This window comes from Bombyx mori, chromosome 20 (genome assembly GCF_030269925.1).
Source record: "Bombyx mori chromosome 20, ASM3026992v2".
Taxonomy (NCBI): Eukaryota; Metazoa; Arthropoda; class Insecta; order Lepidoptera; family Bombycidae; genus Bombyx; species Bombyx mori.
This window is the reverse complement of record NC_085126.1, coordinates 9,651,636-9,677,942: the sequence shown is the minus strand read 5'-3', so window position 1 is coordinate 9,677,942 and position 26,307 is coordinate 9,651,636. Positions and strand designations below refer to the sequence as shown.

At 35.9% G+C, this 26,307-nt stretch overlaps 1 protein-coding gene and 1 long non-coding RNA gene across 7 annotated transcripts; one reads left to right on the top strand and one right to left on the bottom strand.

The window, feature by feature from the left end:
• Positions 1 to 282: 282 nt before the first annotated feature.
• Positions 283 to 25,665, bottom strand: LOC101739304 (proton-coupled zinc antiporter SLC30A2). Of its 6 annotated transcripts, none has more exons than XR_002430498.3 (9): positions 25,230 to 25,665; positions 18,308 to 18,433; positions 17,321 to 17,483; positions 16,435 to 16,626; positions 10,826 to 10,994; positions 9,931 to 10,024; positions 8,290 to 8,414; positions 7,548 to 7,889; positions 283 to 7,001 (listed from the first exon to the last, which is right to left on the bottom strand). XR_002430498.3 is itself a non-coding variant. In XM_004926126.5 (8 exons), the coding sequence occupies exons 1-8, from the start codon at positions 25,359 to 25,361 to the stop codon at positions 7,622 to 7,624; spliced, it is 1,269 nt and encodes a 422-aa protein (XP_004926183.2). In that variant the 5' UTR covers positions 25,362 to 25,665; the 3' UTR covers positions 283 to 7,621. The 6 variants fall into 6 exon arrangements, 3 of the variants coding, with proteins under 3 accessions (XP_004926183.2, XP_021203631.2, XP_037873970.1); XR_009975853.1 differs by having other exon boundaries at positions 283 to 6,445; XR_005245863.2 differs by having other exon boundaries at positions 283 to 3,591.
• Positions 23,128 to 24,152, top strand: LOC134200802 (uncharacterized). The gene is made up of 2 exons (XR_009975868.1): positions 23,128 to 23,398; positions 23,766 to 24,152. It is a non-coding gene; the product is annotated as an uncharacterized LOC134200802 (long non-coding RNA).
• Positions 25,666 to 26,307: the final 642 nt, after the last annotated feature.

The window sequence follows — 26,307 nt, the reverse complement described above, 5'->3', positions numbered from 1 at the left end:
GTTTGAGACATTACTGAATCTAAACTTAAAAACGGGTGTTCTGATTGATTGATCGAATTGCGACTCTGTGGGTTACTCGAAGACCAATTAAATATAGTAGAATAGATAGTGATGTCTTCACAGTTTTTACTTCGTATTTTATTTGTTTATTCATACCGACAGGGATATAAAACCCGCTGTTATATATTTTTGTTATACTATTAATGTGCTGAATAAGCAGTACATGTTATATTCTTCCATCACTCTAGTAATTTGCATCAGAAAAATGAAACAAAACAAAAATATAAATTCAATACTTTTTATTTACATTAATGACAACAAAATTCATGCGATTACAGGGGACGGAAGAAAATTTATTAAAAACATTTCTTTAAACACGACACGTCATATGTTATTAGTTTTTGGTTTCCATTTTGGTACAGAGTTCAAATTTCATTACAGTCCATAGCACATCAATTTTATCTCGCAACAAAAAGAGCATTTGTTACGCAATTATATTTGCAATTATGGGATTAATCAGTAGTCTTACATTTTTATTCAAACTGTCAAACATTTAAATATTTTTAATAATATTTTTTTTTTTTTTTATTTACATATTTCTTTATTGAACCATCGCTTGGACAAAATGAGATAAAAATAACATCTATTCAAATATGTAGTCATTATATTGCTCAAGTCAAACTTCTAATCACCATACTTTAGCAAAAAGAGTCTATATGCAAGAGCTATACAAATTATTCAAATATTACACTTTACCATATTACTGGAAGGGACAACTATGCAAAAACATTAAGAGCTCATGTCTATTAGACATAGACATAGACAAATGGACTGTTATTTATTGTATTGAAAAAATAACAGAACAAATAATAAACGATTTCTGAAAATATTAAACAAAAGCATAAAACGACAAAAATATTTAAATCCATTTAACTCTTAAACCCTATAGTATCTTAATTTTTTATTTTTACAAACTACACGCATTCCGATCGCTGTGAAATATATACTTGACGCCATTTTATCTAACCATTTTAGTAGGCAGCGGCTTGACACCTGCCCCTGGCATTGCTGAAGTCCATGGGTGAAAGTAACCACTCACCGTCTGATGGGCCATATGCTCGTCTGCCTACAAAGGCAATAAATAAAAAATCAGGACTAACTTTAAATTGTTTTTCTGCTGACAGTACATCTGTTGCTGGGAGACGCCCTTAATAACTTCTAGTACAAGGGTGAGCAACACGCGGCCAGACAAGCATTTCTAAAATCGAATTTATTTTATCGCCTTTCTCATTTCTATTATTTTTTTGTTTGTTTTTATCTTGCATTAAAATTTGAAATCTTCACTAATTTTGTAAGTTTTATATTTTCTTTTATGAATAAAATTTCGTAAATCATTAATAAGAGTTAATATATGTGCGGACTGCCAAAAAAATTAAAATTGGCTCATTAATGAAAAAGGTTGCTCACCCCTGCTCTAAGTAACGTTGCCGTTGTAACTATACTGAGATATTAGAAATCATATCTCAAGGTGGGTGGCGGTATTTACGTTCTAGATGTCTATGGGCTCTGGTAACCACTTAACATCAGGTGGGCCGTGAGCTCGTCCACCCGTCTAAGCAATAAAAAAAAGTAAGTTTATTAAAGTTTAATATTAAAGAAATATATTATAATGATATTTTAAATGTAGCTCAGTATGCTTAGTGCGAGTTTTTAACAGTTTTGTTTTACGTTTGCCGCTAGTGGCGCTGTTCCAACTCCATACAAATTTGAGTTAACTTTTACGCTATCGAGAGCGTAAATAATTGTAAAAAATAGACATGCTTTAACAATAACCGACTTCAAATAGAAATAAAAAGATATTCCAAAACAAATTAATATACACTAAAAACAATAATCATCGAAATCGGTTGGCGTGATATTGAGTTATTGACTAATTCATCTATTTGTCGCGCACGTACTTAATGCAAATTTAAAACTTATATGGTTTTCTCACGGATACCATTACCAGAACTGGACTAAATTGAAATGGGACCACACGGGAAGCGTTAGCTTTCTAATAAAAAAAAAGAATCATCAAAATCGATTCACCCAGTCAATAGTTGAGGTAACAAAAAAAAACAGTCGAATTGAGAACCTCCTCCCTTTTTGAAGTCGGTTAAAAAACTCGCACTAAGCACGCAGTATCGATTATCAATTATATCAAATTTTCTATCAGTCCAGTATACATCCCGCAGCGAGTACCCTGTCCCATCATTTCCCTAACTCCTAACAACTAAGTACAACAAGTCACAATACAACATATTATGTCTCTACATTAATATATAACTATCACAATTAATTCAACATTTGAGCATGCGATTACAAAAGGAAATTCTTTAAAAATTCAATCTCGTGATGTCAACAGTACATGTTATTATCGAGGGTTAAAGGCTATTTGGTTTAAGCGACCTTTATATTTGTTACTAGCTGACCCGGCAGACTTCGTAGTGCCTCAATCGATAAATAAAACACCTAAACAGTTTGTATAAAATAAACTTAAAATAAACAAAAGGAATCCGTCCGACGGGGGACACATCAAAGGGAAAACAAGATTGCTATTTTTATTTAATTCCGAACATTTTATATTTATCTACCTTTTAAACCTTCTCTGGACTGCCACAAATAATTCAAGACCAAAATTAGCCAAATCGGTCCCGACGTTCTCGAGTTATAGCGAGACTAACGAACAGCAATTCATTTTTATATATATATATATATATAGATTAAAGGTACGTTTTATTTGTTATTCACATCAACAGTTCGATATTTTTAATTGAACTTCAATCAAGTTTACTCCATTCAAATAGCTAAAGAACTTTTTTTTGTTGTGACATTTTTTCCAAATTTTAAACTTTAAAAGCTCTCAACTCTCCTGTAAAGTTGCAAAAATGTCGCTTAAACCAAATAGCTTTTCACTCGTCAATTTAATTTAAAAAAAAACATCTTAATAATTATTATACATTTATTATACTATTTTCAAAGGATAGCTTAATAAACATGAAAACCCTAATTTGGCTTTTTTAATTAATTTACTTAATTAACATTTAAAAAAAAATTCAAGCTCTGAAAGTTGTGTGTGTATGTAAAAACTTATAATTTTTTTAATTTATATTTTCATTGGCCTCTATTTATTGATGTCCACGATCCGCTGACATAACTAACACTATATCTACACTCTTTATTTTAATTTTATTATTTTCTATTAACATTTTCTTCTCTAACCCGGTTTCCTATGTCACAGACTAATTGTAACAATAGCCTCATCTTAATGAGATTAGTAATATGTCTACAATCTTTCATCACTTCTACGTTGCCTGTCAATTCTAGCTATTTAACATCTATTCCGATTTTGTTACTTATGACAATGAAAACTAAGATTATTTTTAAATAACAGATCGACCATATCTTCTGTCATATTATTATTATGTTGTGTGACAGCCACTGATACAGGGTGTAGCGTAATCTATTTGTTATATATTGACGCTTGAAAGCCAAACGTGACTAAGCGACAATGCGTGAACTTTACAGTAGACTAATTTAAAGTTGAAATACCTGAAAACAAAATTTATTTTAACGAATCTAGCTGTAGTAGAATCTAGCTAGTAGCTGTAGGATTGAAATGATTTTAATAGACCTAGAAATGTATTTTTTTTTTGCGCATCGAATATGGTCATTGCCTATCATTTATGTACAAAGCAGTTATTGTCGCTTAGTCACTTTTGCCTTTCAAGCGTCGATATATTATTATAGTCATATCTACTATAGTCCTACTAGATTATTATCTAAGTTATCTAGACTACAATTTTCTGTTTTTATAATACTGAAATTTAACTAATTCCTAGCGACATCTATACGGAAAAAGGTTTACAAAGTTTTGTTTGAAAAAAAAAAACACCCATTTTAATTTTTCACTAAACTATTATAATATTATCTTTGTACTCGAGAAAATAAATAAAATTAAACAAACATGTGAAATATAAACATTCTAAATAAAAATTAGTCATTTTGAGCCCATTTTTTAATAATATTTTTTCAATCTTATTCCTACGTTCATATCAATATATTTATAAATAATTTCCAATATACATTCAAGTTCATTTTAGCGTTCTCTTAACATTCTATACGTAACATTTGATTACAATTTTTTTTCTCCAATAAATAACCATAAGCTTTTTTGTTTGTTTTTTTTTCATTTATCACGTGAGCCCGACATCACATCACTTAGTATAAAACAAAGTCGCTTTCTCTGTCCCTATATCTATCTGTCCCTATGTATGCTTAAATCTTTAAAACTACGCAACGGATTTTGATGCGGTTTTTTTTTAATAGATAAGACTAACTGATGAGGAAGGTTTTTAATGTATAATAACATCCATTAAATAGTGAAGAAATCAATAATAAATTACAGTTTCCGAAGCGAAGCGAGGGCGGGTCGCTAGTCTTATATATGTTCGTTATAGTCTCGGACAAAAACCACAAGTTAATAGCACAAAAATAGAAGAATAATAGAACGAATAACATTGTGCGAATAATAATTAAGGACGCAAACTTTATGAACTTGGTATAATCTTATCTCAAGCACCGGTCACCGTTCTCGCCGAACCCGTCGCTTGCGACGAAGGGCTCGACGAGTAAATTAACCCATAGACACAGCCCACTGAGTTTCTCGTCGGATCTTCTCAGTGGGTCGCGTTTCCGACCCGGCGGTAGATTCTGCGAAGCACTGTTCTTGCTAGGGCCAGTTCATAAAAATGAGCGAGATGCAATAGACTACCAAACTTCGCTTTCCATTGCTGATTGTGACAATTCAAAAAAAATACTGACATTCTCAAATTTAGAGTGATGTTAATATTTAGTCGGCTCTTGTACTAATTTTATTATAATAGTTCAAAAAAAACTGCTAACATTTGGCACTTTACAACACTTAAAGGAATGTACATGAAATTCGAAAAAAATATTTGGCCACTATGTTCCATCAAATTATGTACATTTTTTTGATTACGAATAATTGTTATAAAAATATTATGTAGACATATATTTTTTTAATTTAATGAATACAAAAAAAAACACAAAGTCTCGTCAACATATTATCAATAAAAAAAACTTTTAATTTAACTACATATTTACTAAAACATTTCAGAATTATATTTAAGTTTTTTTCTTCTATATGTACAAAAATGTAATGAAAACAAAAATAAAATTAATATATGTATAACTGGGAAGATCGGGTACTTTTTGGTTAATTCACACTGGCACACTTGTTTTATTTTAAATGAAGAAAATATAAATGGCAGCTATAAAAATTGACATGACGATGTTACGAATAGTACATAGTATTTTTATAAAGAAGAATATAATATAAAGAATAAAAGATTTTGTTGTTAAACTAAATATCCACTAAATTTCGCCATACCATCCCACATATATATACAGTACGTGTTAGAAATACAAGTAACCCTCCAAGGGTATAACACGAAACCGCGTTATATGAGACTAAAGGCCAGTCCGATTAGTAGAGTAATTTTTGTTGCTGTCCATACGTTTTTTATCGAACTTTGACAGATCAAGGCCATTGACGCGCACATTCTTATTTGAAACGCATTGTATGGTATTTTTATATCTAATAAACATAAAAAATAAGTAATATACTTTCGGTTATTCTCATTTAATATGTGTTCATAGTGCGTAATGTAATTTTCTGAATAATTTTAAACTAAAAACGCGTTATCGTGTTGTAGAAGCACCGCGTTATAGGACGGTTTTGGGGATATTTTCTTTTCGTGTTATAGTCGAACCGTGTTGTAAAATACCGTGTTATATGAGGGTTATTTGTAGCTTTGACATATTGACATTGCATACACGTAAACCATTAGAATTCAATGTCAACCAAAATTTGTCATTTCTGTGGGATAAAACGAAGAAAAAAAAAATTTTTTTTGTTTACGCATCCCGTTTATTTAATCTAAAGACACGATCGATTTAAAAGTGAATAATATAGAAGAAACAAACAACTTATTAAAACCAAAATATTTTTAAAACTGAAAAAAAAAAACGTCATAAATCTATTCCCATTTCATCGATACTATTAATATTAAAGCTTATAAATACATACGTGTTTATAATACTTTATTTTTTTAAAGCTAAAATCTATTTTCAAATATTTCACATTTTTAAACCTTTTACTGTATTCTTATAAATCAGAAAATAACACAAGGTGTTTGTTCACATTCCTTCTTTAAAGTTTAAAAAAAACTTTTGATTTGTGAAAGTCTATAAAGTTTTTAAAACTTTCAGTGACAACTTAACTTGTACCGTAAATCAGTCGAATAGTTCCATCAAAGTTTACTTCCAAAGCTTTAGTAACATCAGTTGCGTCTCGTGAGCCTCAAGCGGCGTCAACGGAATTCTTGAGACATTAAAAAAAAACCTCAAGTTAAAATTGATGAGGGGTGTTTTGGGAGTTTTTGGCGGAAAACGCGAAGCAAAATTGTGCGAATTGTTTAATTTTCTTTATTTAGTTTTTCATCGGGTTTAAATGTAATATTATAACTGTTTAGCATCTGTGGGAGTGCACAAATCGTCTTCTCGCATTAAAACTGTATAATCTCAAAACTTTCTAATTGTACAAGAGAGTGTTTTAAAGGTTTAACGTGTGACATTTTTAATGTTAATCATCTTTGCAACATTTATTTTTAATTTTGTACCAATCACATTATCTATCTGTCTTTTAAAGTAAGACAAAATTATGTATTAATTTTGTTAATAGTCGTCAAAACATAGGTAAACTAAAAAAAAAAAAAACTAAAACTAAACTACGCTCTTTTGACCGTATTTATTAGGAAAATACTGGTAAATGATTCCGCATATTAACTGAATTTCGAATATTTTTGCAAAAAGACGAAATGTGGGGAAGTGACACAAAGCCACCGGACGTGGCTTCTCGGGTTCCTCCAAAGTGTCCACTGAAAAAGTTTCAGTAAATAACCGCTATTTTACGGAGATCATTTTCATTTTATCTTATTTCTCCCTGAAAAAGTTTCAGTAAATAACCGCTATTTTACGGAGATCATTTTCATTTTATCTTATTTCTCCTCATATCTTATTTCATTTAATAGAATATGTACATACCTATTTAATTTATGCATGTTTTTATAAATTTAACACTGGCAACAACGGCACCGCAGGGAGCCGTTGCCATATTTAAAAAAAAAGGCGAGCTTGTTCTGTCAAGTGGCACGCTGTTTAGTTCAAGAATCCACCAAGAGATGGCGCTAGTCGTTACTTTCAAATATAGAGCGTTATGACGTCATACGCAAACACTCACAGCTCCTACAGGTTATCTTCGACTATTGGACTTTTCAGTGCGTGACGTCACAATCGTGGGCACGTGCTCACCCGCTCCGTATTCCGCGTATCAAATTAACGAATTTAATGACGTCATGACGATAGTTCCGCTGTCGAAGGTCGAGAGGCATCAGAGTCGAACTATATAATTTTACAATGATTACCTTTCAGCATATCTGTGACGTCACATCGAGGAGCTCCCGCTGGTGACGGTCTACCTCGTGAGGGTCGGCAGGTGTCAGGGCCTGTCCGCCGGCTGCGAGCGGCACACGACGCAGCTCTCCACCGCCGGCGAGTGCCTCTCGACTTGGAACGTGGCTGACTCGACGCCGAAGTCCCGCGCCACGCGCTGGCAGTGTGACAGCACGGCGTCCCGGTCCGCAAGGTCGTCGACCACCACGTGCGCCGATAGTAAAGTGTGGTGCGTGGACAGCGCCCACACGTGGCACGAGTGCACGCCGCGAACCCCGGGCGCAGCGCGCAGCGCCGCCACGCACGCGCCGTACCTGCGCAGGACGGACAGTGAGGGACCGGCGCACTCACCTTTTTTTATGGGAATTATTTTATGACCTGGTAACTAAGACCTTTAGGTCATGTCTTATTTTAATTTATATTCTTATTTTATGAAAAATGATTTAAAAGAAATGAGAGGAGATGAGATATAATCTCAGTAAAATGGTGGTCATTGACTAAGGTTTTTTCAGTGGACTTTTTGGAGGATTCCGAGAAGTTACATCCAGCGGCCTTTTTCCCACATTTGTGACTTTCATAGATACTAAACAGTTAATAAGTCACCGTTATTACACATTTAATCCCGAAGAAACACTAAATAGACAAAATAAAACAAATCACACAACTTCACTCCTCGCGTTCCCGCCAAAAAGTCCGCGCACTGACGCTACACACCTGAACCCTTTAGGCACTCCCTGCATGAGCATGCCGAGCGCGTCCCGGACCACCCTGGCGGACGTGAGCAGCACCAGGAAGCTGAACACGAACGTGCACACCGGGTCCATGAACTTAGCGGCCGGCTGAGGACAACAGCATAATAATAACAACGACCGTCTGGTGTAGTGGTAAGTCACACGATCACTACACAAGGCGGTCGCGGGTTCGAATCCCGCCAAGGGATTATATTTGTATGATAAATATAAATGTCTTTTCCAGGGTTATGGATGTATCTTAAATATATGTATGTGTATAATAAAAATCTTACATTTATTTCCGTTATCTGGTAAGTGTAACACAAGTTCTTTACGAGCTTAGCACGGGACCAGTTAACGTGGCGTGATTGTTAGTAAATATTTATTATTATTTATTTATTATAATAAAATCGTTTATTGCCTTTCACACAGATTTAGATTATTTTTTACTTCTTTTCAGTCGTAATCCTAGCGGAGTGGTCGTGGTTATGTACGTGTGTGTCTTATTCCTTGGATGCGACTTTTGCGAGGATTCTCCATCTCTCTCTCTATCTCTATTTGTGGCGACACGTGTGTGTACATTCAATTCAATTCAATTTAGATTATTACAAGTAGATAATGAAAAGAAAAAGGAGAAGGCTCAGTTAGTCTCCATTTTCTTGGTCATAGAAGACTGAGATGTTTTTCGACGACATTTTAATATTGTACTACCGTCAAAAATTTCAGTCAACTAAGATAATGCCGACACCCAGCTTGAAGTCACTTGAACATCGTGTAATAAAAATGAAACCCGCAAAATTATAATTTGCGTAATTACTGGTGGTAGGACCTCTTATGAGTCCGCACGGGTAGGTACCACCGCCCCGCCTATTTCTGCCGTGAAGCAGTAATGCGTTTCGGTTTGAAGGGTGGGGCAGCCGTTGTGACTATACTGAGACCTTAGAACTATATCTCAAGGTGTGTGGCGCATTTACGTTGTAGATGTCTATGGGCTCCAGTAACCACTTAACATCAGGTGGGCTGTGAGCTCGTCCACACATCTAAGCAATAAAAAAAAAAAAAAAAAAAAGTCGTAATCTAGCTATGTACCGTAAAATGAAGGGAATCGGGACACTTTTTAAGTTCAACATTGATTTTTATCGTTTTTTTTTATAGTTATAGTAATAAAACGGAGATTACAATGGGTCCGCTTGTTTAAATTTTCATCTATAATGCATTAAGATATAGTTTATTAAAGAATAATCATAAACAAAAAACTCACTTGTCCCTATTCACCCAGGTATTAGGGTGAATCGGGTCGCTTAAGGGGTTAATAGAGTTTTTCGCTAGGGCTGGCACCATTCAGTTGTTATGTAGGTACCTAACTTTAGATAATTATTTTTTTAATATCTTTAATGAGTTACAAAACTTTGATGACTAAATTAAATTATTTAATATTATTAAACACTAAATAAAAGTCATTTTTAGTTCAACAAAATTAAATCACTAACAACTCAACAAAAGTATTGTGACATCCCAGATTTGTCTCTATTCTACCTCTAGTACCTATTCTCCCCAATCTACTGTACCCCACCCTTGAACCAATTGATATCTGTCCAGGGGGATCTTCAAGTGTGTTACTTACGTAGAGCTTGATGAGGACAGAGGCGAGGAGTACTCCGCAACTCTGGATGAGATCTCCTATCACGTGTATCAATGCCGCTCGTAAATTTATGTTCCTGAAAGATATATACAAAAACGGCTTGTCAATTACATATCGAATGAGATGAGATCCCTAAGTTTCCGGAAGACGCAGACGCGTTAATTATTCCTACGATAGTTCTCGTGGCTATTGAATACGATTGAGTAGGTATATGTCGACATTTGAATATTTAGGTTGTGTAGCAAACCGACCTGTACGTCACTCTTGCGATACATAGTTTTTATTATCTACGAGCTGACGCGGCAGACTTCGTAGTGTCTCAATCGATAAATAAAAGACCTAAACTTTTGTATAAAATAAACTTAAAACAAACAAAAGGAATCCGTCCGACGGGGGACTAAGGGAAAACAAAATTGATATTTTTATTTAATTCCGAGCATTTTCATGTTTATCTACCTTTTAAACCTTCTCTGGACTTCCACAAATAATTCAAGACCAAAATTAGCCAAATCGGTCAAGCCGTTCTCGAGTTTTAGCGAGACTAACGAACAGCAATTTATTTTTATATATATTATTATCTACTATTATTTATATCTATAAACACAGAAAATAAAAAATAAAAAATCATACAAGTCTTTATTTGTTATAGACAAATTGATGAAATTTTATCAAGTTGTGTTTTATGAAAATTTACAAAATCCTTCATGAAAAATGAAATATAGGATAGGTACATAATATGTTACTGCCATCTACAGGAGCAATGAGAAACTAATCGAATCGAAGCCATCTAGTGGCCGACGCCCGTAAACATTTTTGTTGAGTGCTTGAGTTGCTTATCTATAACTAATTTATATGTATTATCTATGGAGTCCGTTACCGGGTGCCGGTGGTGACGACGTTGGCCTCGGCACTAGACAGGTCCTTCATGGTGTATTCGCCATTGAGGAGCGCGCCGTTGGCTGCGGGCTTGTGTCGCCGCCCCCAACCCCCCGGGACGCGCCCCCCGCCCCCCGGACACGCCGCCCCGCCGTGGCTGTGGTGGTGGGCTGGACGTACGAACACAACCAAGTAGTTTAGACCTCGACATATCTTAAGATCAGTAAATACGCAAATAATTCGTCTTTTCTCATTAAAAGTGTACAATTTCCAAAAATATTCGAAATTGAGTTAACACGCGGAATCATTTAGTATCAGCAGTATTTTTCTCATAATTACTGTCAAAAGAGCGTAGTTTAGTTTTAGTTTTTTTTTTTCAGTTTGTCTATGTTTTGACTACTATTAACAAAATTAATACATAATTCTATCTCACTTTAAAAGACAGATAATGTAACTGGTAAAAAATAAAAAATAAATGTTGCAAAGATGATTATTATTCAAAATATCACATCTTAAACCTTTAAAACACTCTCCTGTAAAATTAGTAAGTTTTGAGATTATACAGTTTTAACGCGAGAAGAATAATATAAGTTTTCAGACTGCTATCGAAAGGTACTATGATTTGGCGGATGTTACGTTGCGTTAAGGAGCGCTGGGCTCATCTAGTCAATTCGTGTGACATCAAAAGAGCGCTACGTTAAAACGCAGCGCTAAGTATGTTAAAGTTAGTATCAAAATAATGTTGTGTTAAATACTAGTAATGACATCTATTAGCAAATGTTTGGCACACCTCATTTTAATTGTCTATTGTAAGAATAAAATACAGTTAGTCTGTGAACAACCTCCGAGCGTGTTTTATTAGGTTATGGGCCCAGTCCCACTTTTAACAAATTATTAGAAGTTATTCAGTGCAATAGTTTCCTAAAAGTGAATTATGTCGACGTCGGGCTACCTAGTTAATGTGCCGAAACTCAAAGGTCGCGAAAATTACGATGATTGGGCGTTCGCAACAAGTAATTTTTTATTTTGCATTGGCATTGGCCTTCGAGCAGCTCAATTCAATACTTGGAGAACCTTTCCGCAGAAATGAGTGAAGCTGAGATGAAAAAAGCCAAAGCCAAACTCGTCATGACTATTGACTCTTCATTATACGCGCATATCAAGAGTGAGACTACAGTAATCGGTGTATGGAATAAATTGAAACAATTGTTCGATGACACCGGGTATCAACGAAAAATCAGTTTGCTTCGAACGTTAATTTCAGTTCGCCTCGAAAACTGTGATTCGATGACAAGCTACGTATCTCAAATAGTTGAAACTGCGCAGAAATTGAAGGGCACAGGATTCGAAATCACAGATGAGTGGATTGGATCATTACTTTTGGCGGGACTCTCAGATAAGTTTTCACCTATGATAATGGCGATCGAACATTCAGGAATCGCCATTAGCGCTGACGTCATTAAGACAAAATTGCTCGATATGTGTGAGGAGGTGGGTACTACTGAAAAAGATTCTGCATTTTGGTCAAAACAACAGCGGTGGAAAAGTGGAAACACTAACCGTGGTGTGAAATCGCAAACGTCAACGTCAAATAGTGACAGAAATGACAGTGCAAGTTCAAATGGCGGTAAACAAATAAAATGTTATAATTGCAAGAAAATAGGGCATTTTAAAAATAAATGTCCCGAACTAAAAACAAAGAAAACCTTAAATGCTTTTAGTGCTGCATTTTTTAACGGAAATTTTAGTACAAAAGACTGGTACGTCGATTCAGGTGCAAGTGCACACATGACGGCAAGTCGAGATTGTTTACAGTTAAATAGACCCGTGCATGAAAACAAAGAAATAGTAGTTGCAAATCAAATGACTGTGCCTGTTGTGAGTGTTGGTGAAACACAGATAACCACGATTGTAAATGGTTCTCAGTATGATGTCATTGTAAAGAATGTTTTATACATACCGAAGCTCACGACAAACTTATTATCGGTAAGTCAACTGATAGCAAATGGCAACAAAGTGTCATTTAAGAAGGATGTTTGTTTAATATATAATCCAGTAAATGAGCTTATAGGAATTGCAAACTTAACTAATGGTGTGTACAAACTACAAATACAAAGACCAGAGAGTGCATTATTGGCCATGACAATGTGGCATAGAAGACTAGGACATGTAAACAGTAAATCTTTAGAAATGATGAAAGAAGGTGCTGTGAAAGGGGTTACTTTTGATAAGAAAGCTGATATTCAGATCAAGAACTGTGAAGTGTGCTGTGAGGGCAAACAGGCTCGTTTCCCTTTCCCATCTGCTAATCATAGAAGTGATATACTACTAGAAGTAATACACTCAGATTTATGTGGGCCGATGGAGACCAAATCAATTGGTCAAGCAAAGTACTTTCTTCTGTTCATAGACGATGCCAGCAGAATGACTTATGTCTATTTCTTGAAGGAAAAGAACCAAGTATTCCAGCATTTCAAAGAATTTCGTGTTTTGGTGGAGAATCAAACAGGAAACAAGATCAAAATATTGAGAACAGATAACGGAGGTGAGTTTTGTTCACAAGAGATGGAACACTTCTTAAAACAAACTGGTATCATCCATCAGAAGACTAATCCTCACACTCCACAACAGAATGGACTCTCAGAAAGGTTCAACAGAACTGTAGTTGAACGGGCTAGATGTTTACTGTTTGAATCAGATCTCGACAAAAGTTTTTGGGGTGAAGCAGTGAATACTGCAGTATACCTAATGAATAGAATACCAGCTGTCAGTCTAGGCATGATGACACCATTTGAGAAGTGGACCGGCAAGAAGCCAGATTTGAGCTATGTCAGGATTTTTGGAAGTAAAGTAATGGTGCATGTTCCCAAAGTGCAAAGACAAAAATGGGATAAGAAGGCTGACAAATTAATTCTAGTTGGTTATCCGGATAACGTGAAAGGTTACAGACTATATAACCCCAAAACCAGGAAGATTACTACGAGCAGGGACGTCATTATAATAGAGAAAGAACACTCGGACACAGCTCAGGTAGTAGTAAATAATGAAAAAGTGTTGGAGAAAGTTGAAAATTCAGAGAAAGAGAGAAGCATATCAGAAAATTCAACTATAGACGCTAACGATCCTACATATATTTATGACTCATCGAGCTCCCACGAAGATTCATATCAATCGGAGTATGAAAGTGAAAATGAGTTAACCTTAGAATCCATTTTAGAAGAAAATATTCAAAACTTACAGGAGCTTGGTAAGCGCAAGAGAAAGCCAGTAGAAAGATATGGCTATTCCAATCTCTGCATTGTAGATGAGCTGGAATCCTGTGGTGAAGAACTGAGTTATGAAACAGCAATAAATGGACCAGAGAAGGAACTGTGGGAACAGGCGATGGCAGAAGAACTGAAGGCATTTGAAGAAAATCAAGCATGGGAATTTGTTGACAGAAAAGAAGCTGATAGGGTGGTGCAATGTAAATGGGTTTTTAAGAAAAAGTTTGAATGTGATGGTAAAGTGCGTTATAGGGCTAGACTGGTAGCAAAAGGTTTTACTCAAAAAGAAGGTTTGGACTACAACGAGACATACTCACCAGTGCTTCGTTACTCTACTTTGAGACTTTTATTCGCATTAAGTGTGAAACTTAACTTAAAAATTACTCATTTGGATGTCACTACAGCATTCCTAAATGGTTATCTAAATGAAAATGTATACATGCATGTTCCTCCTAATTTAGATTGTAAAGAAAATTGTATACTTAAATTAAAACGTGCAATTTATGGTTTGAAACAATCGGCCAGAGCTTGGAATGAAAGAATAAATGATTGTTTATTAAACTCCAACTTTGTTAGGTTAAAATTAGAACCATGTTTATATATTAAAAGGAGTGAAAAAGAACTGATCATAATAGCAGTTTTTGTAGATGATTTTTTTATATTTTCTAATTGTCAAGATATGGTAAATGAGATTAAGAGTGTACTAATAAAAAAATTTAAGATTAAAGACTTAGGACAGTTAAAACAATGTTTAGGCATTAGAATTCAAATGTATAAAAATGGTTCCATTTCACTAGATCAAAAACATTTTGTGGATTACATATTAAATAAATTTAATATGACAAATTGTAATGGTGTCGATACACCAATTGAGAATAATTTAAAGCTAGAGAAAAGTGTTGATGTTTGTAAACAATACCCATTTCAACAATTAATAGGAAGCTTAATGTATTTAAGTGTCTTAACTCGCCCAGATATATCTTATAGTGTAAGTTTTTTGAGCCAATTTAATAATAGTTATTCACTTATACATTGGAAACATGCAAAACGAATTTTAAGATATTTAAGCAAAACGAAATCTTATGGGCTTATGTTTACTAAAGATGATTGTAACTTAGAGGGTTTTGTTGATGCAGACTGGGCCTCAAATACTGTAGATAGAAAATCTTATACAGGTTTTTACTTTAAGTTTTCAGGATCTGTTATCTCATATGAATGTAAAAAACAGCAGACTACAGCCCTATCTAGTACAGAAGCTGAATACATGGCGATAACTGAGGCTTGTAAAGAGGCTATATATTTAAAGAACTTGTTGAATGAGATTGTAGATTTTTGTAATTATACAATAACCTTGTACAACGACAATCAAGGGGCTCAGAAGTTGACAGAGAATCCAATGTTCCATAAAAGAACTAAGCACATTGACGTGCGTCACCATTTTGTTAGAGAAGCAGTTGCTAACAAATATGTAAAAATAGTTTATCTGCCAACATCTGAAATGCCTGCAGACCTGTTAACAAAGGGCTTGAGTAGTGTCAAACATAGCTATTTTGTTAAGAAGCTAGGCATGCATATTATTGTGTAATTTATTTAAGTAGCTAAGTATGCATTTACTGGATTGTGTGTGACAGTATGCTTTTGAATTGTTGTTTAAGGTTTAGATTATTTTGATAAGTTGAGGTGTTAAAGTTAGTATCAAAATAATGTTGTGTTAAATACTAGTAATGACATCTATTAGCAAATGTTTGGCACACCTCATTTTAATTGTCTATTGTAAGAATAAAATACAGTTAGTCTGTGAACAACCTCCGAGCGTGTTTTATTAAAGTACGCGTTCTGTTTGACGAAGCCTTTTTTTATTGCTGAGATAGATGGACGAGCTTACAGCCCACCTGGTGTTAAGTGGTTACTGGAGCCCATAGATATCCACAACGCAAATGCGCCACCCACCTTGAGATATAAGTTCTAAGGTCTCGAGTATAGTTACAACGGCTGCTCCACCCTTCAAACCGAAACGCATTACTGCTTCACGGCAGAAATAGGCAGGGTGGTGGTACCTGTCTGTGCGGACTCACAAGAGGTCCTACCACCAGTAATTACGCAAATTATAATTTTGCGGGTTTGATTTTTATTACACGATGTTATTTCTTCACCGTGGAAATCAATCATGAACAATTGTTATGTACGTATTTCATTAGAAAAATTGGTACCCGCCTGAGATTCAAACACCGGTGCATCGCTCAACACGAATGCATCGGACGTCTTATCCGTTAGGCCACGACGACTTATTACGTCAATGCTGTTCAAAAGAGTCCTAGCAGAGGATGCTGCGTGCGCTACCCACCGATGTCGGAAGCGCAGCCGTGGAGCACCAGCGCCAGGATCACGTTGAAGACTACCCCGCAACCGGACACGATCATCATCATGTCCGGCTCGATGGTGTACTCGCCGGAGTGAAGCCGAGCCGCCGCCACGTAGACGAACACGCCAGTCAGTATCCATATCAGAAGAACCGACACCATCGCTCCGAGAACCTCTGTCAGAGAAATTCCAATGCAACTAAATATTATTAGAATCTATATACTAATATACTAGCTGTACCCGTCCGCTTCGCTGGCCATTTCAAATTAACATTATTATTTCTCACCCCCCCGCAAAGATTCTCATCATTAACGCCCCCGCAACTGGTGTAGGGAGTCCAACAATCATATAAATGTTAGCCTATCCGTTAAGTACATGTATTTTCTACATGGATACCAAGTTTCAAGTCAATCGGATGCATGGTTCAGTTGTTATAACGGAACATCCTTAAAAAACATTGTAGATTTACCTATACTAATTGTATATAAATCTATACTAATATATAACTGTTTCATATGTTCTGTGAAAGTGCACAAATGTGGGAAAATGGAACAAAGCCGCTGGACGTAACTTCTCGGAATCCTCCAAAAACTCAACTGAAAAAACCTCAATAAATGACCACCAATTTACTGAGATTATATTTCATCCCATAGCATCTCATCTTATTTCATCTCATAATATCATTTTTCATATAAAAAATATATTAAAGATTAGGCTGTATGGTATGATACCTTTGCCTTTCCAATTGGAAAAATAAAACGACTACTAGTACCATAGAATCATAATAGCGTACAAACTTATAATTTAAATTAATTATAGTCGAATTTCGACTACCGGGGGACAACTAGTACGTAATATAACAGTCTCACCGGCGCGTTTGTATCCGTATGACATGTGCACGTCGGGAGGTCGTTTCGCGCAGTGGAAGGCCAACAGAGCCAACGCGAACCCCCCGCAATCACTAAGCATGTGAGCCGCGTCACTCATCACCGATAGACTCCCCGCCAAGTATCCGCCTATCAGCTCGCATACCTGAAGAAAACCATTACCTGAATCTTGCTTATCGCTTAAACCGGTGATTCAACTCACGGCCTGGCGTTAAGTGTACACCGATACCAATAGGCATGAAACAGCATTAATACCGCCGCGTACCTTGAGTCATAAGTTCAATAGCACAACGATTGCCCCCCACCACAAATCGGAAAGCATTACTGCTTCGCGTCTCAGAAATAGGCAAGATGGTGGTACCCCTAAATGAGCCTATGGATATGGGCTTATTTAAGATTTTTTGTAATTTTCATGATAATACAACACTTTTATGCTTTTTCACTGAAAACATTTTCGGTTCTAATCCTAGCTGAAGTATTTCGAAGTGACTAGATCTAGTCGTGTCTGTTTTTTTTTATTGCATAGACGGGTGGACGAGCTCACAGCCCACCTGGTGTTAAGTGGTTACCGGATTCCATAGACATCTACAACGTAAATGCCGTCACCCACCTTGAGATATGAGTTCTAAGGTCTCAAGTATAGTTACAACGTCTGCCCCACCTTTCAAACCGAAACGCATTACTACTTCACGGCAGAGATAGGTAGGGCGGAGTACCTACCCGTGCGGACTCACAACAGGTTTACCAGTAATTACGTAAATTATAATTTTGCGGGTTTGATTTGTATTACACGATGTTATTCCTTCACCGTGGAAGTCAATCGCGAACATTTGTTAAGTACGTATTTCATTAGAAAAATTCGTACCCGCCTGCGTGATTCGAACACCGGTGCATCGCTAGATACGACTGCACCGGACGTCTTATCCTTTAGGCCACGACGACTTCAATAAAGTCTATATAGTTTCTTACCATGAAGAATGCGCACAGTACGAGGGCGGTCAGCAGCTGCGGTATCGCACTGGGGGGCTCCGCTTGTGGCCAGTGACAGTGCTCTGGTTCCGTAGCCGACGTCACCGGCACGTCGGAGTACGTCTCCTGAAATAGAACTTCGATTAAATAACCGATCCAGATTAAAATGACGTTAGTGTGACGTTTATAAAAATATTCAAGGGCATCCTCCACGTTATCTATATATTAATACGTGAAGCAAAAACTTTGTACCCCTTTTTACGAAAATTGCGCGGACGGAGGAGTATGAAATTTCCCACACTTATAGAGAGTATAGAGAAGTAGTGCAGAATGCTCATATTTTTTCTTAAATAATGCATAAAAAATACAATAAATCCATAAAAAAACATTACACACACTACCATGTATTTGACACACACCACACGCATCCATATTGTTTGTTTATTGTCAAACTTTTCTTATTGCTTATAGTCTGTGGTCAAATTGAGAATAGATTAAATATTGTTTGTCTTTATTAAAGTGTAGCTTAAAGTGTAGTCTTGGCGAAATCTGTGATTATATAATTTGACAATAGAATCATAATAATGTTCAAACTTATAATTTCAATTAATTATAGTCGAATTTCGACTACTGCGGGACCACTAAGTAGTATATATAATAGGTTAAATAGTGTAATTTTTTACTGGTGGTAGGACCTCTTGTGAGTCCGCGCGGGTAGGTACCACCACCCCGCCTATTTCTGCCGTGAAGCAGTAATGCGTTTCGGTTTGAAGGGCGGGGCAACCGTTGTAACTATACTTGAGACTTTAGAACTTATATCTTAAAGTGGGTCGCGGCATTTACATTGTTGACATCTAAAGGCTTCGACCGCCCATCAGAGGAAAAAATTAATAAAAAAAATTAATTTCTCATATCGCTGGCGTACGTGGTATAGAAAAATTACTTCGATAATTATATATATTTTAAAATAAAACAGTTTAATAGCATACCCAACTAAAAATGCTATTTTTTTTATCAAGTTGACCCCGGTCAGGGTATTAGGCCAAAGTTATAACATTATTACTTTATTGTCATTGGACCTTGGTACGCGAGAAAATTTTCAAGTTGACCAGACGACACGAAGTTGGTGAAGGTTACATTGAAAAAAAAAATACAACACATACATAGGATTTAAAGCAAAACAATTACAAAAGGGGTTAAAAAATAAGCTCTATTTGGGTAGAGGAGTTCACAAGCTTTTGCTGTTTTGAAGTTGCCCGTAGAAATCACAATGTAAATGCCGATAACCATTTTAAGGACAGGAGATCTAAGTCAAGTAATTGCGTGACGATTGAGCTAATCTTCAAGCCCGAACCATCAGTACTTAACATAGGAAATAATATGAGAGTTACATAGTTTAACATTATGATCAACGGAGAAAAACGTTCTCGTCCATTTTTGATGGTAAACATATCAAAACGGACCGAAAACTATCAAGAATATTTGGCAAATAAGTTCGTTGTATAGATTTAAATGCTTTTCAATGGGATAAATACAAAGAATAGAACACAAATATACACGAATATTCAGGACAAACTAATTCTAAAGAAAATTTAAGAAAACTTAAACAATATTTCCTACCATAGTCACGTTACAATGTTACACTTGTATTTAACCCATAGACACAGCCCACTGAGTTTCTCGCCGGATCTTCTCAGTGGTCGCGTTTGTGATCCGGTGGTAGATTCCGCGAAGCACTGCTCTTGCTAGGGCCAGTGTTAGCAACACTCCGGTTTGAGCCCTGTGAGCTCACCTACATGTTAGGGCGAAGCTGAAATAGCCTCTAAAGGCTATCAGCATAGGTAGGATAAATAAAAAACACTTGTATTCATAGATTCTAATAACCTTCGCCGTAGTGATAGAAAATTTAATAAGCAACCCCGTTATGCAAAAGAGAACCAACCAGTATTTTGAATAGAAAACAGACTATATTACGAGAACGAAAATTCACATATACATTTAGTTTTAGACGCACTATTATTATCCGCACAAAATCGCCAAGCTGACATTCAGATGATAATTACCTACTTGACAATGTAACGTGTCAAACACGCTCATCTTCCAGTAATTCGTTTTTCTAAAAAGATCCTATTCTTAAAGTTCTTCTGCCTTGGTTAGTCCTGTTGGTGTAATTTTGTGACTGAGACGTGAACTGTCGCTTTCACGATTCTGTCGGCTGGGAGTCCTTGGGGGGAGCCGCGCATCTGGTTGTAGGGACCGTTAGATCCCTCCTACCTACCCTGACCCGAGTTCCGTTCTACGATTCCGTCGGTTGGGCGTCCTTGGGAGCTGACATGTCCTTCTTCAAACGAGGCTTGCGGAGAGTATTAAGCGGTAGGCAGCGGCTTGGCTCTGCCCCTGGCATTGCTGAAGTCCATGGGCGACGGTAACCACTCACCATCAGGTGGGCCGTATGCTCGTCTGCCTACAAAGGGAATAAATAAAAAAACAATAAATAAACCTTAAAAAACAATAAATAAACCTTAAAAAACGAATAAATCGATTGATATGTAATGTCGATAAAAAAAATTGAATACGTAAATATATACAAATAAATTAAATTGAAATGTCGATTTGTAATATTAAAATAATTTGTATACCATGTAATATATGTACCAAAATATATATTTTTTTAATTTGTCTATCTGTCTGTCCGTTTGTTCCGGTTAATCTTTGGAACGACTGGACAGACTTTAACGGGACTTTCACTGGCAGATAGCTGATGTAATAATGACTAACTTAGGCAACTTCTATTTTAGAAAAATTCTAAAATAATTATAAAATATAGTAATGTTTTGTTAAATTCCACGCGGACGAAGTCACGGGCATAGCTATTATAAAAAACACAGTCTCCTTCACGTTGCTTGGATATTTTCCGCACAACACTAGAGTTCTACGAGTTACATGACCTAAAAGCTATTACCAAAAATCGATCGCTCGAAGTGGCGTAGCTTTGTCGTCTAGCCAAAGTTATAGCCAAAGGATAGATTCTTTGGGTTTATTATTATCTTACTGGGTCTAGGACCTCTTGTGGGTCCGCGCGGGTATTGCTTAGATGGGTGAACGAGCTCACAGCCCACCTGGTGTTAAGTGGTTACTGGAGCCCATTGACATCTACGACGTAAATGCGCCACCCACCTTGAGATATAAGTTCTAAGATCTCAAGTATAGTTACAACGGCTGCCCCGACCTTCAAACCGAAACGCATCACTGCTTCACGGCAGAAATAGGCAGGGTGGTGGTACCTACCCGCACGGACTCACAAGAGGTCCTACCACCAGTAAAATAAAAAAAAAAACCTCCTTCTCCGTGTATCGTATTCCTCAGTGCCGAGGGTCGTGACCTTTACGGAGCACTTTTATTAGGACTATGTTCCTACATTCACTCCTGTCCTCCGCGCAGTGGATAGCGACATTGATGCTGGATTCCAAAGTCGTCTTAATCTGATCGGACCAGCGCATGGGACTATGCCCCCTAGACCTCTTTCCTTCCATTTTGCCGGTGATGAGAAGTTTTTCGAGATTGTCATCCTTTTTCCTCGCAACGTGGCCGAAAAAAATAAATAAAATAATAAAATTTGTAACCAATCTCCGAGTTTGGCACATGGAATATTACGATTAATTTTATACAGTCGCAATGCGGTCACGGCAGGCGACCTGTCGATACACGTCAATGTACTTGACACTGGTCGTGCGACAAGGAAGATTAATACCTATCGCATTTATGCGGTTTTTATTCCGTACACGGGTGAAAAAAGGTCATATCTCAGCTGAACCCATAGATATCATAGAGCCACGACGACACCCAATTTAAGAAATCAGATCCAAGTTTCAATTGCATTATGTCAGGGCTGTGTTCCGCTTGACCCCGGAATGCACGACATCTTCGCGCCAAAAATAAACTTGAATATGCAATTTCGAAAAGGGCACATGTCGCATATTTTGTCAAATACGTTTTTTCATATATTCAGTTTTGAGGCTTACCTACACCCATTTTATAATAATTCCAGTAATTTTCAATTGCTAATTAACACTAAAATATATCTCAAAAGTTAATATTTTAAATTTTACACTGCTTTAGAAAATAATCAGTTTTTTTTTCATTTCCTGAACATTTTACATTTTCAGAGATGTGCCCTTTTCGAAATTGCATATTCAATTCAAAAACGGCTTTGGGCGCTTTGAATTAGAATATAAGTTTGCACCCGTCAAACAAAATTAAGAATTGCGAATTAAATTTATTAGGGTTAACATCTTCGTCTATTGATAATAATGAAAGTTTGTATTGTGTGCTAACATTTTTAACGGGAGACGGTCATCCAACATGGAATTCTACTTTGACACCCAAACCCGAGCGTGCAACCGGACTAAACCTATTCGTCAATCGATCACACCTAACAATATCTGAATCATCCCATTTATTGCCTTATAACATCAATAACTACAATAGTTTCTCACAACACGTAACTAATATCATCTGATAGTTTAGTTAAATATTAGTTTATCTTCATAGATACACTACTTTATTTACTAACTTTTTATTTACATAGTTACATGATATTTATCAGGGCCACTTACATTCAAATTATTATTTGTTTCAATCACTTCCATTTTAGCACTCACTCAGAACTTTAATACACGAAACAATGTCTTTTGAGAGGATTAGGTTAAATAATGAACATTATAAATAAAAAGAGGGTAGTTTGTAAATGTTCTACAGTAAGGCCTGCTATTCAAATACCAACAGCCTAGAAGAATTCCTTTAATGTTTTAATATATTCGAATCTCAGGCGGATACCAATTTTTCTAATGAAATACGTACTCAACAAATGTTCACGAATGACATCCACAGTGAAGGAATAACATTGTGTAATAAAAATCAAACCCGCAAAATTATAATTTGCGTAATTACTGATGGGAGGACCTCTTCTGAGTCCGCGCGGATAGGTACCACCACCCTGACCGTTTCTGCCGTGAAGCAGTAATTCGTTTCGGTTGTAAGGATGGAGCAGTCGTTGTAACTATAGTGAGATCTTAGAACTCATGTCTCAAGGTGGGTGGCGCATCTATGTTGTAGATGTCTATGCGCTCCAGTAACCACATAACACCAGGTGGGCTGTGAGCTCGTCCACCCAAGTAAGCAATAAAAAAAAATATACTTTCTATACAAATCTTAATGAAAAATGTATTCTATGCTGAACATATAAATAAATATGGCAGATTATTCATCAAAAGAACATAAGTGTAATGTTCAATTACTGCTCTAATAACATGCTATCCTGTGACCACCAAAGTGCAATTTATAATTTTACAGAATATGTGTAATTTAGTAATTTTGAAATATACAAAATTATATATGTACCCCTATCTGTCATCCACCTTAAAATGTGATTTTTGAAGTATCATATTCGTTGTTCCAGCTTTCAAACCAGAATGCATCACTGCTTCACCGTGGAAGTCAATCATGAACATTCGTCAAGTACATATTTCTTTAGAAAAATCGGTACCCGCCTGCAGGATTCGAACACTGTTTCATTGCTAGATACTAATGCACCAGACATCTTATCCTTTAGGCCACGATGACTTCAAAATAATAATAAAATAATGATGAGTCGGCTTGTTGGAATCTCAAGTAGTGTTATCTACGAGATATAATATATACCATTTTAATATGTAATATTTACCGATACATTATCTTATCTTGAACATAAGTTTTTCTTGAAAGAATGTAAGTCGACAGTTTAATTTGTACGGCAACTTGATCGTTTCATAAAAAATACAGCTAAAGGAACAGCTTCTTTATTAAATTTGCTTATGTTTTTTTTTAACTAATTTAAATTGTTATCTGCCAATCATGTGTATTTCCATACACAGCTCGGACGGAAGTTGAGCTTGGAATGAGATAATGTTGAAGCTATTGTTAGTTTCGTCATTTCGGTGTTCAGTGGTGTTTATCTCTTTGAGTTAAATCATCATTTGCAAGATTTCTACCATAAAATGATACCCTATTAACGGGATTGCCAATATTCAATACAAATGCCATTTTGAGTTCATGTCTAAAGGTTATTAACGGTATGTGTTTGATTGGCTCCTGTAATTATTATTGTCTAGTAGATTGTGAAATTTTTATGTGTATACTCCTATATATATACTCCTTTCATCATCATCATCATGCTTTCCTATTACCCTCTGCTGGGGTGTAGGGCTCGAATCAAAAATTTCCATTTATATCGGTCTTGGGCAGTCTGTTCTAGCTCCTCCCACGTCATGCCCAAGACCCCTAGCTCCTGCTCCACCGAGCGACGCCAAGTTGTTCTGGGGCGGCCTCTCTTCTTGAGTTTGCATACGAGTTTTTATATATTTGAGGTAGCAGTTGTGTTGATCAAGTAATGTAATACAGTAAAAGCTCCTTATTCGCACTTCCATCATTATTATTATTATTATTCATTCACTCCTTTAGATAAATAAAAATATTTCTCATGGGAATGAATCAGCATTGCTTTGTTTAAAAAAATTATTATTTAAACACAGCAGTTCTTTTCTAGGGAATCCTAGATTAGGCACAACTAGGTTGTTCCCCTGACGTTGCTCATATCTTTAAGCGACAGGGATCACTTACTATCAGATGGGTCTTGTGCTTGTATACCTAATGGTAAAAAATATTAGAAAGACGCTTCATATTTGAGATGATGGTTGAGTTTTAATTTTTTGGAGCAAAAACAGAAAAAATATTCAGTTTTAATTATTTCGTATTGAAATTAATTAATAATTTTAAGCACTTGGTGTGTTTATCTATACTTAAATTTTAACGAATAATAACATATTTAGCAAGTTTTTTTTAACGTAAAAAAAATATTAGCATTATATTTTAGCATGCTATTTACCTCGGCTAACAACGGTGCTCTGTCCAAATGTTCCGAAGAAGCGAAAGCTGATTCAAAGAACGTGTCCCGACTTCTAGACTCGTATCGGGAGCCACTTTCATCCCACATCCTTGCTTCTAGCTCGTCAGACATTCCGGCGCCGGGACGTCGCAAAAACAACAAAAAATATACACTTCACTAAACACACATATTTATCGCAAAAAAATGAACAAAATCGTCTAATGTACAAACTAAACTGTCTATGTATGATCCTTTATTGTGTAGCTGAAGTATAATTTACAACGGAACTCGATAAAACAGCGATAAATATTTTACAAAATACGAGAGCGATAACCCGTCTACGCGTACGACAGTACATTTTATTTGTATCATAAGTGTATAATCTATGATTTGTATTCTCTTTGGTATGTCTAGAAAGAATCTAGAGAATCTAGTCTTTCTAAATGTCACAATTCGCAAAGTCGACTGTCGACGTTCGATTTAGTGTTGCCTGAAAATCACAAAAAAAATTGTCAGAAAACATAACTGTACATCTTTTTACAAAGTTAATTTTGAATTTTGGTAGCTCATATTACCAAGCTTAAGTTCTGGGTAGTTCAAATAAAATGAAATTTTAGGAAAATTCGATCAAAAATATGTTGAGAGAGTAATTAAGAGAATATATTTATAACCATGTATACTAGATTATTTATGTAAGGTCTCCCATCAACTATTAGGAAAATACTGCTAACAGATATTAAATATTTATTGAACCTTTACCTCAGATGGTTTCCTTAAATTTACTTGTCTTAGTATGCACACTTACTTGCCTGTAAGTAGTCCGATCAGCTCCGATATACCTAAATACCATATTAACTTAGTTCTTAGTCTGTGATTTGTCCTCGAAGTGCTTTAGTACTTACTCAATACCTAATCTAAGCTCGAAGTACGCGAAGTTTATAAAGGGGTGAATTTCTTTACGGCTATTGGTTACACCACCTTTCAGCCTGTTAGTTTTTTGTCTAAAAAGGCAATTTAAAATTTTAATTAGCTTTTCGGCAGGACTACCTTGGCTTACGATGTGCAAATAATTTGTATC